The sequence below is a fragment of the Pteropus medius genome, unplaced genomic scaffold (assembly GCF_902729225.1).
Source record: "Pteropus medius unplaced genomic scaffold, Ma_sr-lr_union100, whole genome shotgun sequence".
Lineage (NCBI taxonomy): Eukaryota > Metazoa > Chordata > Mammalia > Chiroptera > Pteropodidae > Pteropus > Pteropus medius.
Window position 1 is genome coordinate 6,151,018 of NW_024344374.1, and position 21,269 is coordinate 6,172,286.

The following is a 21,269-nucleotide window of genomic DNA, read 5'->3' on the forward strand; positions in this document are numbered from 1 at the left end:
GGATTGTAATAAGCAGAGATTACTGGGAGGTTATAGGGCAGTCCAGGTGGAAGCAAGCATGTAATTGTATAAGCGAAGATGGTAAGGAGAGAAGGCAAGGGCCGTATCCAGCGAAGAGCTGGCACAGCACTTTGCATGGAGAAGAATGAGAGGTGCGATGAGAAGGCTGTGCTGGTGTCGGACTGAGGCCTTAGAAAGCAGACTGAAAAGTAATGGAGAACTATGGAAGAACTGTCAGGGGAAATACTAAAATCAGCACTGCAGTTCAGAAGTATGAGTCAGTCGGTGGCGTGCAGGCCGGCGTGGAGAGAGAAACCCTGAACACTTGTAATGGGAGATGAGCTAGGAGGCTTTGCCAGTCGACCATGCTACAGATAAAAAGACCTATGCTCAGGAAGTAAACATGCAAATGGAAATGAGAGAGGCGTGCCTGAGGTGCAAAATGTGGGCTGAAAGAGAAAGAGGAGTGGTCACGAATGACTCAGAGGTTTCTGCCTATGACTGAGGAATGTTCCCTGATTACAGTTTGTCATCTCGCATATATCAAGTGACCTCACTTTGTGACTCAAGAAATCACAGACTCATCGTACTTTGTGGCTGGAAGTCATCGCAGAGATCTCAGAAAGAGGCTGTTGAGAATCAGCCAAGTTAAATATAATTTCAAAGACATTAGGCCGATTAGTAGCAGGACTCGGGCAAGGAAGCTCAGGCCTCTGCATTTCCCATCCAACCAACTGCTGGTTCCCTTGTAACTATCGCAAAGCTCTTTCAGCATCATTTATGACTGGGCAAAGGCAAGAATAAGCTGTTGCTTGGCATAAGCGAACCGGAACAATCTCTCCTTTTTACAAAAGGAGACTGCCAGAGGTTAGTGCACAACGCAGACAAATTTACATTTATCTATGTAAGTTATGTACATAGATAAACATGCACTAGAATTACCTTCGGACTCTCAACATAACCGTGAGTTTTCTACTATTCCCAGAGCTCTCCAGTAGTTTGAATTCAAAGGTTCAAGCTCTCTTTCAATGTTGGTTCTTGATTTGAGAGGGGGAAAAAGGCACTGCCGAAAGTCACTTAGATATTTCCAAAGCAAAATCCTTCCTGTTTAACTTAATCACAGTAGAATGGAGCCGGGCCTTTGGCCATTTCTTCTATCCAGTCTGAGTGTTTGCCAACCATCCCAAACAGTTACTGAAAGCAGTAGATTCCAGAGGCTATTACTTCTGGGCCTATCTGGTATAATTGCACATCTCCGTTCTTCTGATACAAGCACTCTTTTCCTTGTGAGAATTCCATTCCCACCCGTAGAGCTGTAGGGAATGAATTGGCAGGAAAATCTCCGAATGTTGGAATGTGTAGTTGTTTCTTGTGGACTTCATCAAACTCCCATAAAGGGAGCTTAGCCTGCCTGCTCGCAGAAATGTCATAGCACACATCTCTGTTAAGTGAAACAAGTCAAAGAAAGACAAAAACTATATGATCTCACTTACATGTGAAATCTAAAAAAACTGAACTAATCAAAATAGAGAATAGAATGGTAGTTGACAGGGGCTGGTGGGGGGAGGGGGGCGGTGCAGGGGAAATGGGAAGATATGGATCTAAGTTCTGGGGATCTAAGGCACAACATGGTGACTATAGTTAACATTACTGTATTATAAACTGAGAAGTTGCTGGGAGATCTCAAATGTTCTCACATGAAAAAAATACATATATATAACAATTATGTGAGATGATGGAGGTATTAACTAACCTTACTGTAGTAATCATTTCTCAATATATAGGTATATCAAATAATTATGTCGTACACCTTAAACTTATACAATGTTATGCCAATCATATCTCAATAAAGCAATAATGCTGGAGATTGTAGGGGAGCTCACTGCCTGGCAATCCGCAATCCAAAATGGCTGACGATAAGGTATTACGTCTTGCCCAAGTCCTCTATGCTTGTTGAAGTTGGTGTGAGTGGAAATAAAAAGATGGGAAATAAGATTAGGGCACAAGCAGACTAATGAAGGAAGCCCAATTCCCCAGGTCCCTCCCAAACATTTCCTGTTAAGTACCCTCTACTGACAGGGTAACAAACACCCCATTGTAAAATGCCATCCACTGGAATCCTCCTGGAAGCAGGGTTATATCAGCTCTTCCTCACCACCCCAGTCTATTGTTTTATGCTGCTCCAGAGTAAGCAACAGGATGTAAAGGGTTAAACTGATACTGTGGGCTAAGGGCAGAATTCCTCAAGCTGTTGCTAGGACTCACAAACCACAAAGAAAACGTCCAGATTCAAAGGTCATAAACTTGACAAGATTTCTGGCATTGGCTACAAACTAATGGAATTCCTGGGAATCAAATCCACTGGCTAGCTGCCTGTTGGTTTAAAGAAATGTACTGCCAGGGAAATCCCAGCTGGTGATCAAGGACCTGTCATTGCTCAATCTCTAAGGCAATTCCCCTGGAAAACTGCATGTGGGAAGCAGAAGGTTTAAACTGTACAGCACTCAACAGAGCCCCTGCCCGCCGCATCTCTTAGGTACGGCTTCAAGGAAATGGACAAGGGTACTTTCCTGTGAGGTGACCCAAGAAAAGACTGAGGCAGCCCAACTGACGGATCAAGTGACACATTCTGCCGCCAGGACCGGAGATGCTTGCTTTTACTGTCCAGTAGGATGTGGTCATTGTTATGCCCCCCGACCGCTGCGCAGTAGTTTATCTTTTCCTCTTTTCTAAACAAAAGTACTTTTGTTTTTCTTTTCACATTATACATTGTGGTTTGAGAATGGCTTTTAGTCATGAATTGCTAAACAGACCATGAGAAAAAAACATCTGGATTTGATCAAGAAGAACAAACCATGCCCAGGAATCTTGGTCTTGGAGCCGAAGGCAGTAACAGGCCTACCTTTGAGTTATCTTCCATGAAGGTTCCATTTTTGGTTGTATGGAGGACAATTTCACTTTCTTAATAGAGGGTGTCTTTCCTAATAGTGTATGTGTATGTGTGTGCACATACGGAGCAGTCAAATGGTTGAAAATGGTAGACTTTTGTATATCTTTCTGTTGGTCTGCCAACATGTTTTTCTGTGCCTTTGTCCCTGATGGGGATCATGCTCCCTCTCGATGCAACCCAGGTGGGGGTTGTCTGCCCCCAACCAACCGTATGAGTAAGCCCAAAACCCAAGGTAAGCTGATCATAACACACCGTCTCCTATTAACAGCGATTCATCCAATGAACAGTCACATAGCCTAGGAGAAAAGACTCTTTCCCTGAGTTGAAAAACTTTCTGTTCCCACTGAAGTTGCTAAGCTGGGGCAGCTGGTGTCCAGCCCTCCCTACCGCATGGCTGACAGTCGAAGAAAATGAGGCCAACTCACATTTAGAAATGGAGCAGAGATAAGACACAGATAAAAAGAGAGTCCCACTCACGGAATGCTGCTCTTGTTCGGATGCCATAAGCTCCCTTCCCCCATCCTTTTCAGCTGTGGTTATTTGCTTAAGCTACTATGAGATGGGCTTCTGTCACTCATGACAATTTCAGAAGAAATCTCATTAACATACACTTGATGCTGCGGATTGGACATAGAGATAAGGACAGCATTCTTAGGCAGAAAATGGTCTTACCTTTCACCTGCGCCCAAACTGCACAGGAGCATCTTCTCACCTGCGAAGGAAAAGACAGCAATACATTTAACTAGATGGCACATGGTGTCAGTTTAAATAGCATGTTTTAGCCCTCCAAGTTTCAGGGTTTTATCCCTTAATTTGGACTACAAGATCTTTGAAGTCTCATTTAGCTTTAATATATTACAGCTTAGCCATATGATCACCAAGTGTTCAAGGGACTGACATGGGTAGCAGGGACATGAGTGACCCCAGGGATCACTTCTACAGCTTTCCACAGGTCTTAGAAGCCACACACTGTGGGTAAACAATAGGAATGGCAATAAGTTTCATTCCCTTGTCACCTCTGAGCAACTGGCATTGACTGCCTAGAGAACGATGCTGAAAAAGTTCTGAGGTCACATCCAGGTTCAGGAAAAAGTTGTGATTCATGTGACAGGCAAGGCTATGTGAAGTCCTGGTGTATAATAATGCTTCACCTAGCTAGATGATACTTACCTAGCAACCTCAGTTACTCAAAATGTACCCAAGAACAAGGGAGAAAGCAAAACGAACAAGTATGAAAGCTCATCCATGGTAGAAGAGACTCGGAAACTCATTGGAATGAAATACCTTCTCCTGTTCTCCCCCACTGTTATTTATGCATATTTGTCTGTTAGGAACGCTGAGATTACTGTCTACGATAAAATTCAGCAAAATATTCCCTAGAAGAAACTGAATGGCAGGAGTTTGAGAAAGATTCCTCCAACTTCAGTGGAGATTCTTTCAAGTGACAACCTTGGGCCTTCTGGTTTTTATTTTATTAAAAACTGAAAATAATATATTTCCACTGAAAAATTCTGGGAAAAAGCTTAAAATGGGCATAAGGTTTTGAAGGTGACTAAATTTTGCCTGATGCTAAGGGCATCAAGTCTATCTAAGGAAAGATAATATGCAAGAGTAACCAGTGAAGGACATGTTTCAAGGCATTGGAGAAGAAAAAAAAGACCTCAAATAGCAAGACAGTTAGTAGAGAACTGAGTGTATTAGAGGAGAGAAATTAGCAGAGCCAGGTGAAGAAGGGAGCTCATTAAAATGAAGTGCTTTGATGAGATACGTATTTTATAAAATTCATTTTGGCAATAATATGGAGGAAGGAAACAGGCAGAATAAGAGATAGGAAAAGGAGTTCAAAAATTGATATTCAGACAAGAGATGTCAAAGGCTTAACAGTGCTAATGAAGGAGAGGGAAGGATGATTTTAAATGACATTAAGGTGAGAGAATTGATACAATTTGATGGTAGACTAGACAAGCAGATAAGATAAAGAGAGAAGATAAAAATTACCCCTAGATTTCTCTCTGAGCAATTGGGAGAATGGTGATGCTATTTATTGGGACAGATACACAGAGGAAAAACAAAATGGGGGAATTGGAAAACTCACACTCCCTGATTTCAAATTTTACTCACAAAACTATTGATCAAAACAGTGTGATATTGGAATAAAGGCAGACATAAAGACCTATGGAACAGAATAGAGAGCCCAGAAATAAACCTTTCCATATATGGTCAAATGATTTTTGACAGAGGTGCTGAGGCCATTCAATGGGGAAAGAAAATCTTTTCAACAAATGGTACTGAGAAAACTAAATATCCATGCAAAAAAAAAAAAAAAAATGAAGTGGGACCCCTACCTAACAACAAATACAAAACTTAAATGGATCAAAACTAAATATAAGACCTAAAACTCTCAGGAGAAAATACAGAGAAAAAGCTTCATAAAATTGAATTTGGCAATGATTTCTTGGATATGACACCAAAGGAACAGGCAACAAAAGAAAAAAAAAAGACAAATTGGACTTCAGTAAAATTAAGAATTTCTGTGCACCAAAGGACACTATCAACAGAGTCAAAAGCCAACCTATAGAATGGAAAATACTTGTGAATCGTCTGTCTCATAAGGGATTAATAGCTAAAGAACTCCTAAAACTCAAAGAAATAAATAACTCAGTTTAAAAATGGGCAAAGGACTTGAATGAACATTTCTTCAAAGAGGATACACAAATTGTCAAAAGCATATGAAAAGATGCTCAACATCACTAATCATTAGGGAAACATAAACCAAACCACAATGAGATACCACTTCACATCTACTAGGACAGCCATCATCAAAACAGAAAAAAGCAAGTGCTGGAAAGAATGTGGAGAAAATGAAAGCCTTGCGCACTATTGGTGAGAATGTAAAATGGTACATAAAGAGCTGCTATAGAAAATAGTATGGTAGCTCCTTAAAAAATTAGAAATAGAATTACCATATGATCCAATAATTCCATTTCTGGGTACATACTCCAAAAAGTTGAAAGCAGGAACTTAAAGGCAGATCTGTACACCCATATTCGGAGCAGCATTATTCGCAATAGCGAAAAAGTGGAAGCAACCCGACTGTCCACTCACGGATGAATGGAAAAACAAAATGCAGTACATACGTACAACAGAATATCATTCAGCCTTCAAAAGGAAGGAAGTTCTGACGCATGTTACGGATAATCCTTGAGGATGTTATGCTAAGTGAAATACGAAATACAACAATCGAAAAAAGACAAATACTGTATGGTTCCACTTATATGAGGTACCTAGAGTAGTCAAATTCATAGAGACATAAAATAGAAGGGTAATTGCCAGGCGCTATGGGGAGGGAGGATTGGGGAGTTGCTGTTCAATGGCTAAAGAATTTTGGTTTTGCAAGACGAAGAGAGTTCTGGAGATTTGCTGCATGACGATGTAAACGTATTTGATACTATTAAATTGTGCAGTTAAAAAATTGTTATGATGAATTTTGTTATGTGTATTTTACTGCAATTAAAAATAAATTACTACTGTAATATTCTGGAATTAGACGGCGGTAATGGTTGCACAACGTTGTGAACACACTACAAACCACAGAACTGCCCACTTTAAATGACTGTAACGCTAATATATTTGAAACCCACGGGGGAAGTAATTGCAATTCAAATATGCAAGTCCAAATATAATTATTTTTTCAAAGCTGCTTCGTCCCCTTTAGCACCTCAGAGAATGAGCGCATGTTCTGCTCAGTTGTAGGAAAAATGGGTAACGATGACATCACGGGAAAGTTTCTTATAAACTAGAATTCTTACCCTGATCTCCCACTTCATTCCCTCTGTTATGGACTGAATGTTTATGTCCCCACAAAATTCATATGTTGAAGCTCTGACTGCAAACGTGATGGTATTTGAAGGTTGGGTCTTTGGGAAGTAATTAGGTTTAGATGAGGTCATGAGGGTGGGGCCTCTGTGATGGGACTGGCGTCCGCACGAGATGAGGAAGACTGACCAGAGCTCGCTCTCTCTCCACCATGTGAAGATGCAGCAAGGAGGCTGCTGTCTGCACGCCAGGAGGAGGGCCCCCAAATTCTCCTGCACTTTAATCTCGGACTTCCCTGTCTCCAGAACTGTGAGAAATAAATATTTCTTGTTTAAACCACCCAATCTATGGTATTTTGTAACAGCAGCCCAATCTGACGAATACTCTCTTCCAGACCAAAGTCTCAATCTGGGACAGCAGCTCCCTGACCAATCTCTAAATTGTGCTCATTTTGTATGGCCGGTGCTGTGTCTACGGCTAGAAACGCCAAACCAGGATCTCCAGGTAATTTTCCCGCAAGAAGGCCTTGTCTAAGCCATAAATATCTTTTGAACAAGTTCAAGGCAATACATTCTGGGTTTTAATCTTCCAATTATTAATTCCTACATTATTGTCACAAAACACTACCAGACCTCTTTGCTACTGGAAATATTCTTAAAAGTACCCATTGGTTTTATATCAAGCATGATAACAGCACTTTAGACTCATGTCTTATACAGAATTTAATAGTGTTTCGGTTTTAAGTATGTGTCCAACCTTTCACTCAGAATGGCTCAAAGTCGTCAGTCGAGAGATGTTTCTATGAATATTAATATAATTTTTCCGGTTTCAATTACCAACCCATATGAATTTACACACCCAACTCACGGATGGTTGCCTAGGGCAACCATCACAATGGTTCTTCCAGAAGATCTTCCATCCCGGACTGACTGATCCAGCTCTTGCTATTCTACTTGTCCAGCTCATTATATTTACATTTTATGTGATGAATATTCAGTTCTAAGTCCCATGAAAGAACATAGCCTTTCTAAGGACAGGGGAGAGGAACGTAGAGCCTATGCAATAGCTAAGGAAGTGATGGAAGCAGAAAATAGGGCAGTGGGCAGTGCTGAGCTTAATCTGCCTTTCCCTCATGCTTCCAGGAGAATGAGGGGAGGCAGCAGCCCGGCAGGGGTACATGGAAGTGACAGAGATGCTCCTCTCCGACTCAGGCTTCAGCAGTGCAGTAGAATGAGGACATTTGTGAAGGCTTAAGAGGGGGAACCAAAACCAGGTCAGTCCTAATGCAGCTCTAACCAGGTCCCCCAGGAAGTCCAGACTATCAACCTCCCCATAAAGGTTTTGCCTGCTTGTCTTTTCTAAAGGCAAAGTATTCAACACATTCTTATAATTATTACATGCAGTGTCTATCTCAAATATTTGGAAACAAATATTCAAACATTCAAATTTCATGTGAAGAAGAAAATAGTTCATAAGAGCTTTTATAGAAATATACCTTATTCCATTCACTTGTGATTCGTAATATAATGCAATAATCGTTCCCTATTTTCAAGGGTGCATTATAGTATTTCCCGTAATATAGCCTGTCTCCAACAGTTATCTCCATGCCATCATCAGGAACATCTTTGGCCAGTAGTTCTGCAGCCACATATCCATCAGTGTGAGAAGTGTTGCTAAAGAATGAGGTAATCCCTTCAGAATCACAAGAAAATGTGCTTTGGAGGGCCAGGGGAACCACTAACACCTGGTACGAACTGGAAGGAAAGAGAAAATTTCTATCAGACTCTTGCTTAAGGGATTCGTTCATTCATTTACACATATTTATTGAGCATTTGCTATGAGATAAACACCTTCCTAGGCACTGGAGATACAACACTGGACCAAAAAAAAGTCCTCACCCATGTGAGATTTAGTCTGACAGCTCCAATAGTAAAGTGACTCCAGTTTTAACCTACAGTGTTAAAGCCAGATGACACTGGCAGAGGGGTCTCTTCATGTTCTGGCTGCCAGTGGATGCCGAGAAGATCCTCTTTATCTAGGAGAAATTGTTGCATTCATCACTTCCCTGGGCATACATGTCATTAAGTCAATCTAATCAGTGATTTTCATGTGGGCAAATAAAGCCCAGCTGTGGAAAGGGTTTAGCAGTCGCGTGGAGGCTGCCTGCCTGCAAGAGTTAATAGACTAAGTCTGCAAAAAGGCTCCAGGAAATCACATGGTAACCTCACATGGAACTCATGTGATCCCTGCAGTTCATGAACTGATACCAAAGTGCATGTCAAATCACTGAGAAGCAAGGAGTCCAAAGTCACCATGAGTTAACCTAGTCTGACAATATCCTGAAATAGCCAGAAAGGCAAAATGTCACATGTATGCTGTGAAACTGTTTCCTAACTGTGGACATAGAAACACATCAGCAATCAGCTGTCATTTTGTCATGGGTCTTGTTATTATTTACCCCAGATAGAAAACCTGTCAATGAAAGGAAGTCTAAGAATAAAATTTCACTGAGAATGAACCATGTCTTCCTTTTAATTACCATCTACTCAGTGCATATCTCCTGCCTCTGGTGTAATCAGTGTTTGAACATCTGCTTTCTCTTTCAGGCTCGATAGCAGGGATTTGAATGATTAACTCTTGTATCTTTGTAAGTCCTTACACAGGCCTTTGGCTGTGATTGACCCGCACTAATGTTACTTGAATTAAAATTTCAGTAAAGAAGACAAACATTCATCAGCACCAAATATGATTAGGGTGATTTCCAAAACTCATTAGGCCACGTAATTCTATTTTACCAGTAAATATACACTTTCTGTTCCACAAACCTAATGCCCCATCTCCTGCTTTCCATAAGTCACTAGGTTACAAAAAGGGAGCCCTCCCCCCACCGCCAAGTACGTGTAGGATTTGTAAAGTCTCCATCCCAAACATCATAGGTGTCCTCAGTGCCCTGATTTCCACAAAGTCTGTGTTCACTGTCAGCAAAGGGCTTTCTGCAAAAGGGAGAAAGTAAAACCTGCAGGGCAATGAGCTATCGATGCCTCCACTAGTAAACATTTACTAAGCACCTATTGCCTACAAGGAAACACTCGCAGCAACAAACTTCCCTGGGAACTTTAACATATCTCCATGAATCATGGCCGCAGGTAAGTAAACGTTGCAGCAGCTTCATCCTGTCCATAAGGACATCTCCAAATCCTTCTCGTCTTTCCATGTGGGTGGTGGTGTTCGAGTCCAAGTTCAAGGTTCACCTGAACTATTTAGTTCTGTACATTGCCCACTAGAGGCACCATTCACGTGACAGAAAGTAGTCTCTCGGGTTAGCATGATCGTAATCACCTAAATTGCTTGATAATTATACCTGTTTTCAGCCCCCCTACTGAATTGAAATCTCCAGCAGTTGAATCTGAGAGTTTGTCTTGCTGATAAAGCAGCCCAGGTGATTCCTGTAATCTGGCAAGGGTGGGAGACACCACCGTTGAGAGAGTCCACCCGAGATCACCAAGCTAAGGAAGAAAGCCTTGGTCCGAGAGCCCCTGCTCCACCATGTGCCCCAAATCACTGCCCCCTAACAATCCACAAAGCAGGTTCATACCTGTCACACTGGCAAAGCTGCTACACCCAGCTCAAACTAGGTACAGCAGTCAGGCGGAGGAAATCACCCCACTTGCCTGTTGGCAATTAATCCAGATGACGTCAGAGAAGCAGTTGTAGCTGTTTGGAACATCACTCCTCCCTCCCCTCGTCCTTACCACCACCCTCCCTGAATGACTCACAGATCTCCACTTCCTGTTTTGGAGGCACTGGCCTGCGCAAGCCACAAGGATAGGCTGTCATTTGGCTCTTCTTTTTGCCTTACGTAATTATTTGATCCAAATGTTGCATTTGCTCTTGCAAATTCTCTGAGGCAGTGATATCACAGTGATTCTTTATAGCAACAGAATTACAGTGCCTCCCAGTCACTTGTCAGTAATCAAGAAACATAACAATTTAGGCAATATCCATTCCTGGAAAGACCTTTAAGTTCAGTTTACTACACTTAAACTAATGGAAAGACAAAAAAAAAAGCCTAAGTTTCATTATAAATGCACACACAGATAATATTTCCCGATGTTCTTTTTTTAATAATATCTAACATTTATTTTTACCTTGATTGTATTGGAGGGTCATTAGACTGACAAGTCAAGAGAGGCATAAGGCCATGCCATGTAGGTTACATCAATGGTGGCAAGGTTCTGTTAGCAAGATGAGCAAGTTGCTTATCTCTCCAGGAGAATCTCTACCTTCCTCTGAAAAGGGGAACAATTCTGCTTTCTTAATCCTACCGTGACCATTATAACTAAAATGCTTCATTGAACATAATGCAGTCCTCCAACTGAGATAAGTTAATTCCATCCTACTACTATCTGGAATCCCAGAAGCATTTGTTAACTATGCAGCGTCCTGCTCATAATGCAATACATGAATGAATTAAAAGAATTATCCAATGACCCTTTCAGAAGTCACTACACACACGCAAAGGTCATCCTTAAGTCAAGGAAAATATATTCTGTTTTTGGTAAATGAAACAATGCCACTGATCCATCATCACTAACATATACATGGAGATGTGAGTGCAAAGGATAGGGCCTGACATGTCACGGACACCCAATCGATGCTCGTCCAGTGACCAAAGGAATTTCTTAAGCTAAGCTGCCCAAATGCTTGTCTCTGGACCTTTAGAAGTCTCTCTACTTGTTTGGGAGAGTGCTGGTTGGGATTAAAGGCCCAGTCTGTGTGGCCAAGGAAACAAAAAAGAGGGGCCCTGTCTGCATGGCCCCAGCCATTCAAGTGCAGCCACCCCCAGTTTCCAAGACACTGTGAGGATCACTGAGCAACCATGGGAAAGGGGCCGCTACTGACCTGATAGGTCCATTTTCCTCCTTGGCCGTCCTCAGCTTCAGGCGTGGTAAAGGCCCTCCATGCACTGTGAAAAAGTCTACTTCTGGAAGGGGAGGCTCTGAAAACACATGGAAAAGTAAACAAAGGGTATTATTAGAACAAGTAGAAGCATGAAGAAGTGGCATTTATGGGGCCATCAAAAGGAAAGTTTTAATGTAAGAAGCGATGCGCGTATTCTGACACATGCTACAACATGGATGAATCTTGAAAACACGTGAAATGAAATACACCACACATAAAGGATGTACATTGTACGATTCCACTTACGTGAAATATCTAGAACAGGCAAATTCATAGAGACAGAAGCACGTTAGAGGTTGCCAAGGACTGAGGGGGTGGGGAGGGAATGGGAAGTTATTGCTTAATGGTCAACAGAGGTTCAGTTCGGGGTGATGAAAATATTTTAGAAATAGATAGTGGTGATGGTTTTCAACATTGTGAATGTCCCTCATGCAAATAAGTTTATGTACTTAAACATGGTTAAAGTGGTATATTTTATGTTATATATATTTTACCGTAAATTTTTTTTTTAAAAAGTGATGCCCTCGCACTGACAGAGGGTGGGTGCTGTGGGCACCCTACTTGGTAGCTAGGTCCCTATTTGGTGGGAACGACCAGCACATTAGACCTCTAGATCCTTTACAATCACACATCTCTCTGTCCTTATCTTGTTCTCCCCAGCAACTAGATTTCTCACTGGGAGTGGAATACACTAATTGTCTGACACTGGTGTTCTGCCATCTAACCAGAAGTTACATTCGTGCCCCAGCTGCCATTCTGCCGCGGCGGGGAACACAGCCTGGGTGTATTGAGCACAAACCAAATGCACTAGATGTGCCCTGTATGTCTTATCTTGTTTAATCTTCTCAACGGTGCTATCAAGTAGATGAGATTTATAGGAGGGAAGGATGGAGGAAGCGAGGAAGAGCATAAAATATGAATGCCCCCAACCCTGGCCCTGAACTCTGTCACCATGAAATCAAGGGCTAGAAGGCCAAAACAGACAGTCAAGACTTTATCACCCAATTAGAAAATAGCTTTGGGGTAGAAATTCTCAATCCAAATTATAATAAATAAGAACTTAGATCTTCTTAGATAGTTTGTAAAGCTCTATTAAATATGTTATTTATACATGGCCATTCAGCACGCATTTATCAGCCGCCTCTATGCTCCAGGCACCGTGTGAGGCTGGGAGAAACAGCCACAGCCGTCATGGCTTTTGCTTTCCAGGAACTTGAAGTCTATACGTGGAGACAGTTTTGTAACTTGTGGTGCTGAGAACTATGATAACATTATAGGAAGTTGTGGGAGTGCAGAGGGAGAACACCTGGCCGAGGGCAGGATTGTGAGCCTATCAAATAACAGAAACAAGTAATATGCAGAAGCCAGAGGTGAGAGAGGGAGTGGCCACAGACAGAACCACAGGTAGTTCAGTATGGCTGAGAGGCTGAGTCCCAGCTGGGTAGAGGTAGGGTAGAGGTCAGATCTGAGGTCCTGGAAATAAGGAAAAGTCATTTAAATATTCTTCAGATGTATATTTTAGAAATACAGCTCATTGGAGGATGAACTAGAAAATAGTACGAGTACAGGTCATCCAAAATCTAGGTAAGAAATGCCTGAGGTCTGAAGCAGGTGACGGGAACTGAGTATGGAGATGGAAGAGACACTCCTGGGGGAGAAGGAACAAAACGTGATGGAAGATAAGGAAGGGGAAGGAACCTGGGTTGGGTTTTGATGGCTGGGTCAGTGGTGATGTCCTTCATCAAGGTGTGTGTGTTGGGTGCATATGGGGGGGCGGGGGTTCAGAAGTGCTCACTTCCAGACCTGTGAAGGTCGAAGTGCTTGTGGAATTGTCCAGCAGGAAGGAGGCAAGAGGACTACAATGTTAAATCAGGCTACATTCAGAGACTGCAATGTGCTGATGAGCAGCCAGACCACGAGGAAACCTGCAGAACAAAGGAAGATTTCTGCTGGGATTGCTAACAACCCATTTCCCCATCCCGTGAAGGGAAAACAGGAAAACCATTGTTAAAATAGAATCATTCATTCCCTATGGCTAAAAACATGGGGAACCCATGGATCACAGGCCGGGAATTGCCAGCAGGCCTTTCACGCTACCTATTCACATCCTTTCTCACTGTACATCCATATCATCGTAGGAAATGGGTAAACGAAGTCTTTAAACTGTAACTCACAGGAACTAAAGAATGATATACAAACTGAATTCCCCAAACACTCGGGGTCCCTCTCAGTGTCTTTTACTCAGGCCCTCTGACTGTCACTGTCTCTGTTTCTATCTGTCCCTCTCAGTCTCTTAGGCTCTCTCACTCTCTGCCTCTGAGAGGAGGCCACGCTCTATGGAGCATTATCCCTCCTCTAATAAACCTGCCTTTTGACTCTAACACTGGCATGTGTTTGAATTCTTTTATGCATTCAGCCAAGAACTAACACTTTCTCTCTCTCTCTCTCCTCTCTCTCTCTCTCTCTCTCTCTCTCTCCTCTCTCTCTTTTCTCTCTCTCTCCACCCCTCCATACCCTTGTGCAGAGCTTGAGACCCCGTCACCCCCACCACACACTCAGGAGAATTTGCCCTGTCCTGCATCACAGAGGTTGGAAGCAAACTGTGGTGGTGATAATGGAGTCGGTCATCAGTAGGAGAGTCCACGGTTACCCAGGGGACAGTATAAATGCGTCTGAGAAAAGATGAGGGCCCAGAGCAGACTGCCGGGAAATCTAGGCATCTAAGACCAAGTGGAAGGATGAGAGTCTCTTAAGCTTTTGTTAAACAGTGGTAAATCTAGAATGTCTTCCAATGTTACCTAGTTATGGTTACACAGAGTATATATTAAACCTGTGGGATTGCCAGGGACCCTAGAAGGTCACCTGGAGCAGCCCTTGCTGACAGGCAAGGCCTCACACGAAGGTGTTCAGGGTCTACGCTGTTTCCAAGGTGTCCAGAAAGAGATTCCCTAGCTGACAGGCCGAGGAAGACGGCCTGCAGCAGAGATGGGGAAAGGGTAGTGTAGTTTGAAAAGCCCCTACTATGTGCCCCAGGGGGATGTGTCCCTTCCGGTTTGACAATTTCTGCCTTCTGCCCTGCCTGCTACCATCGAAATGCCCTTCCATTTGTGGTGTTTTGTTGTCACAGTAGGCAGTTTTGGTCATACATTTCCTGTTTTCAGCCCAGAGGGGGAACTCACTGTTCACCCTTTTCTGTGTGAGAACCCTTCTCAGGGTCTTTTAAATTATTCCTCTGTTTGCTCCTCTCTGAGATTAATAATTCCCCTAATCTGGTTCCTCTAATCTCTTGGCTAGCCTTTTAAAACCGCTGGGTTTCTCGCCACCCTCAAGTAACAGCAGAACAAAGTGCCCACTCAGGTCGGAGAAGGCAGAACCACAGAACAAGCAGGAAGCCGTCCATCCCCTGCTTGTTCCCTGTCACACTGCCCTTTCTCTTGCAGCTCGACATGTGCCACTACCACCCAGCTGATTCAATCAGCATGTGACTTCCAGACTATTTTCTGCTCGGCCTGCTTAAGGCCTTTCCCACCTCATATTTTAAACAGTTTGCTTGACCCCTTCAATGCAAAGCTTGAACTGTCATCAGGATGTTTCTTAGCCACATTTAAGTAACCTTAACTTCTAGCCATATTTCCCAAGGCACTGTTTCCCATCCGCGGAACTGCTGTCCTTGGCAGAGCTGCCCTCCTTCCCATTAGCCTCATGGCTGGTTCAAACCGAACAGACCTAAGGCAAGAAGCAGGTCCTGTCTGGGCTGGAGAGTGTGGTTCTCGCACTCTGGGTATGTGAGATGAGAGGAGACTCAGAAATGAGACCCTCACTACCACTGTTAACACTGTCTATTCTCTAACTGAACCACCTGACAAAGGAAAATGTGGGAGCTGCCATGTGAGAAAACGTTGACGAGTATGGAGAAAGGCAACGAAGGAGAACTCGTCCTGCAAAATATTAAATATATTATAAATATATTATAAAACTACAATAATTGTAATAGTAAGGTACGAGAATATAGTGTGTAGCATGAACAATCTTTCCAAAGCTGATGGGAAACTGGCTTTTCACTTGGTGGGAAAAAATATATTACCATGTAAATTTAGCCTTACACCATACGTCCAAACAAATTCCAAATCGATCTAACTTTAAATGCGAAAAGCAAAACTATTAAGAAACATCAGAAAATATTAGAGAGAAAAAATTAATCTGATTTTGGAGTGGGGAAGGCTCTTCTTGGCATGACCAGAGGCAGAAATTATTAAAAAATCAATATAATTGATTACATGAAAATTTAAAATGTCTAAATGTCAAAAAGAATAAATAACCTGGGGGGGTTGTGATAAGTATAACAGAAGGTTAATATCATTAACATAGGCAAACTTTTAAAATCAATAAGATAAAGGAGGTAAGTGAATGCAAATGTGTTAAAATTCCTTCTAAAACCCACCAAAATGAGAAAAAACAAAATAGAAGAAAATTTTATTTGAACCAAAACTAAACAAAAGTCCCAACTTTATTCTATAAACTTCAACTAAATGCAAGGAATTAACACACATAAATAAAGATACAGAAAAAAAGACACCATAATGATCCTTTTCTAATTCTTGGCACCTCCCCAGAGAAATCACACCACCCACGCACGGCATGATAGATTGAAACTGATGACAATAGAAAGACTGGTAGCTTACACCATAAGTCATCAGCTGTCATGAGGCTAGCTACATCTCCCCTATCGATAAAGTTATGAGACTTGGCCTTCCAGAAAGAAGGGACAATCTTCCTTTCGCTTTTATATCCCCTTCACTTAGCACGGGTCTTTGTACATCACCATTCAAATATTCGCTGAATTAAATTTTTAAGTTGCAGTACGCCTCTCCCCACACCCACAGCACACGGAAATCCCGGTTCCGGATTCCTGGTCCCATTAGTAAGATTTAGTTTAATGTGAGACACTCGGAAGGGAAATTCCATTCACTTTTCTTCCGGGAAATCAGGTGCTACCTTTTCCAGGCGCAAATCCCTTGCCTAACATTTCCAGTCAAATTCAAAAGTTCAGAGTTTTTCTGAAACAAAGCCACGTCTTAAACAACCTCTTCCCATAGACACATATTCTTCTGATATAAACTTTCCTACTCATATTTTGTAGAAGCTAATATTAACACAAGAGAATTACACATCCAGCCTGTTTTCTTCTGTGGTGTATCATCCTGTCTCAGCAGGGCTTAAGCCAGGATGTGGATGCTTTCAGTGGGAGAAGCTGGGAGGCACTCAGGCCCATATCGCCATTTGCTTGAGGGGAGGGGGTTCGGGTTCGGTTTGAAGCTAGAAAGTAGTTGGGAGATTTCTACGGATGAGAGGAATAGGTGGCCCATGGAGATATGGAAGGGCATGTGTGTGTCCCTCCTGGCCTGACCTAACATTAGGTCTCTAAACGTCAAAGAATCTGTGTCCACAAAGGACTTTGGGGGAGTCTGGACAAAGAGGAAAACAGCTGGGATGAAAGACAGTCCCTCTCCTAACTCAGGCGCAGCTTCTGCCCCCAGGAGCCCGGGGGAGCAGCAGGAATAGCGAGGTACCCTGGAACCAGCCTGAGGACACAGGGGGTTTCACTGAGAACACAGGAGTGTGCTGTCCTTGGATGGTTTGTGGGTAGCCAACCATGGAAGAGAAGCCTATGGTAGAAGAGCTCGAGAGACTTAGTCCTGCATGGTCCTCCCTGAGGACATCTCATAGTAAGAGAGATCAGAGAGAAAGTGTCAGAGGCGGGGGCGGTGGTCCCTAGTCCTATGGGGGAATCGAGAGCTATACTGACCGGACCCCTCTGTTAAAGGGACAGCCTGATAATACTCGGGACACACCTGTGTTTTCAGTTGCTTTCCTGAACATCTGAAAAGGTATATCCTCTTTTTCTCATTATGTACGTAGGTAGAGATGGGAAGTTTCCCGTATAAGTTGCCAGCCTTCATACTAAAGGTAGACTTGGGGAGGAATGATTTCGTTTACATCTTTTCTACCCTTTTCTCCTCCAGAATTCTTGGTTCCATAATAAATGCTCAACCTCATACGATCACCGTGTTGTGTAGCACACATGCATGTATTTGCTTTCTCTCTCTGTCTCCCCACTTTTTCCTCCCTGGTTGTCTTCTCTTCCTATGAGAAGAAACTTTCGCCTACAAGTTTTTTGACTTGGATTGAAAATGGTATAACCAACATGTGAAAGTCTTCTGACTCTCTGGGTCTCTACCAAGGGTGGGAGTTTGTTCTTCACCCTGACCTGAGGAGGTATTAGCGGCGGGGCTACTCGGAAGAGCCGGGGTCAGTGCTCTCCCTGAGGAAGCCCGGCCGCGGAGTCAGAAGCACGGTGACAGTGTTTCCACCAGCATCCTCTTCCACTTTCACTGCCAACACGTGCCTCTGTCCTTCAACATTCCTAGAACTTACTCTCTCCTCTGAGGTCAGCAATATATTTAAAGCGCCTGTTTTCATCCTGTTCCCATCAGTAAGATTGAACGTAAGACACTCAGAAAGGACTTTCATTCACTTTCCTGCTGAGAAATCACCTGCTGCATTTTCCAGACCCAAATGCTTTGCCTGACATTTCTGGTAAATTCGAAAGTTCACGGTCTTACTAAAATAAATCATAGGCAACCAGGTGTACCTCTTCACATTGACATATAAGGTTCTCTTTTTTCCCCCTTTTATAAAAAGGAGGGTTCTTTGAGGGTTTTTTTTTCTTTTTAACCCTTTCATAAGATCTTAACTTGAATTTTCACACTTTTTAAAACTTGCAAATTCTTTAAAGTAAGGTAGAGTTAGAAAACATGCAGTCATGGACGCAATGAACTTAAACAGCTCAACAGTGCCCCCTGATGGCTATACACACAGACAGGATGCTTGAGCTAGCTACCAGGGCTATATTCAGCCTTTATTATAAAACAAAATAGAAATAAGTGTCTCATCGAAATGAAACTCCCTCCCCGCAACTCAAAAAGTATGAAATGCTCACTTAAATCAGTAATGCAAACCATCCAAACATGACAAGGACCAAAGAATAGGAGACTGAATAACTATTCATTTTAATAAGTCACACGGAAAGGAATGCCCAAATTGAATGAACATTACTTGCCTTTCCAGCTCCAAATGGGGTAAATTCTTTTTGGTCTAAAGCCTTTCTTAACAAACCAGGCACCTACTCAAGACCAATACCACTCAGTGGCCATTTCTGGGTTGGCCCTCATATTCATTCACTACAAAAACATTTCTTTGTTGTGCTATGTGCCAGCACTGCCCTTACATGTTGGGGATAAAGGGAGAACACACAGACAAAAATCTCTGCCTTTAAAGAGCTCCTATTTTAGTAGGAAGAAAATAAACAAGTAAATTTAAAAATATAATTTCTGGAAATATGTTCTATGAAGCAGTTCAAGCAGAGTAAGTGGATAAAGAGTGATGAGGTGGATATGGGAAGGTTATTTACGAAAGGATGGGCATGAGAGCCTCTCTAAGGTGGTGATATTTTAGCAGGGACCTGAATGATTATAATGTAAAGAAGTATGTGGAGAGAGTGTCCCGGAAGAGTAAGCAGACTTTTTTTTTTTTAAATTATTATTTATGCCTACAGCATCTGGTCTTCCTAGGTGGTCTCCCATCCAAGTACTAACCAGGCCTGACCCTGCTTAGCTTCCAAGATCAGACATCGGGCTTGTTCACGGTAGCATGGCCATGGACCATGGACTGTGGCTCCACTGGGTCATGGACCCAGGACCTTCTGCGAGTAAAGCAGACGTGCTAATCGCTACACTGTGGAACCACGACCAAGGTAAGCAGACTTGAATCCTATCCTAACACTAACAGAAACTCACTGGATAGTTTGGAGCTGGGGATGACATGTTCTCATGCGCATTTTTAAAAGATGGCTCTTACTGTGATGGAGATTAAGACTGGGGGCGGGGAGGCTTGAGAGGCAACTGTAAAAGCCGAGAAACCAGTTAGAAAGCTACTGCAGGAGTCCAAGCCGAGGTTGCCGGCTTGCATTAGGTTGCTGGAATCGTGAAAGCAAAAATGTGGAGAAGTGGTTGAATTCAAAATACATTTCAGAAACAAGCCAATGAGGCTTGTCGACGGATTAGAAATCGGTGGGAGGGATGAAATCAATCGTGACTCTCTTGGCCTGAGCATTTGGCAAGAATGACAATAACTGAGATAGAGAATCCTGGCTGGGAAATGGATCTGGGGGTGAGGGAAGAGGTAAGAAACCAAAATTCTGTTGGATTTGCCTTTTAGATATTCAACGAGATATGTTTAAGAGCGGGGCGGATGTACAAGGGTGGAACGGAAAGGAGAAATAGGGACTAGGAGACATATTTGAGAATCCTCAGCATACAGGTAATATTTATAACCATGAGATCAGTAGAGATCGGCTAGACAGAAAGGGTAGATAATGAAGAAAAAGGAAGGGGGATCATAGGGGGCGGGAAGTGCACCAATAAAAGTAGATGAAGCCAGCAAAGAAGATTGAGAAGGAACAGCCAACAAGGTAGGAGGAACCAAAAGCCAAGAGAAGAGGCATCCTAAGAAGGAGGGAATGTCAAATGCTGTAGAGAAAAATCAGATTAAGAAGGAAACTGGCCAGTGGATTTTGCAAGACGGAGACCCTTTCAGTAAAGCAGCGAAGGCAAATGCTTCCAGATTGGAGTGATGCAAAGGGAGAAGAGGGGGTAGGGATGTGGAGCCCACGCGGCAGACATCGCTTTCGAGGAGTCTTGCTGTAAAAGGGTGGCTGACAGAAGACAAAGTAGTCGCAGAGAATACGGGATCAAAGGAAGTATGTTCACTTTTTTGATTTGTTTGCATTAAAAAAGGAGATTACGACAGGCTCGTACAGTGTGGGGACTAATTCTACATTGTGGGGAAGTGACGGTAAGGCAAGAAGGGGTGGGGTCCAGCGCACCAGTTGGGTGGGGGTGGGGTGTCACCTTAGGAATGGGGGAACAAGAGAGAAGACAAAATGTACAGTTCTGCATTCAGGCAGCAGTGGGAGATTTGGGAATGGCAAGTCCTCTGCTGATTACTTCTAATTTCTCAGTGAAATAAGAAACAGGAAGCTAATGTTCTGAGTATTGGCTCAGAGTGTGTGCGCGGAGGGGTATCACAGATTTGAGGAGAGACAAGAAAATAAGCGGAAAGTGAATTTGTTGGGGACGAGTCTGGGACTGCCAGTCATTGTTTCTCGGAGAGAAAAGTATTCTTAAGGCACTTGCATCAAGATCACAGTTAAATATGATGCTGAGAAAGAAACAGTAATAGGAAAAACTCTTTTTAAGTATGAAACATTTTAAATATTTCAAATGTCCAGAAGGAATATAACTAACACTCACGTATGCATTACCCAGGTTTAATCAATGGTAACATTTTGTTTCAGATATCTTTGTAAGAAATAAGTCATAATAAAACAGTGGCAGGCCCCTTAGCATTTCTCTCCAAGTCCACGTCCTTCGTCCTCTCTCTCTTACAGTTTATTATATAGTGATAAGAAGGAGTAGTGTTC

At 42.7% G+C, this 21,269-nt stretch overlaps 1 protein-coding gene across 8 annotated transcripts in view; it reads right to left on the reverse strand.

Annotated features, from left to right (window-relative positions):
- The window catches only part of SUSD1 (sushi domain containing 1), a 189,126-nt gene that overhangs the window by 92,843 nt on the left and 75,014 nt on the right, over positions 1-21,269 (reverse strand). For 4 of the 8 annotated variants that reach the window (XM_039870715.1, XM_039870711.1, XM_039870714.1 and 1 more), the window contains exons 13-16: positions 11,669-11,765; positions 9,655-9,759; positions 8,262-8,520; positions 3,623-3,662 (exon numbers count right to left, since the gene is read on the reverse strand). In XM_039870715.1, coding sequence (XP_039726649.1) covers positions 3,623-3,662; positions 8,262-8,520; positions 9,655-9,759; positions 11,669-11,765 — 501 coding nt within the window. The remainder of the gene's footprint in view (positions 1-3,622; positions 3,663-8,261; positions 8,521-9,654; positions 9,760-11,668; positions 11,766-21,269) is intronic. The other 4 variants (XM_039870713.1, XM_039870716.1, XM_039870717.1 and 1 more) reach the window with 2 other exon arrangements.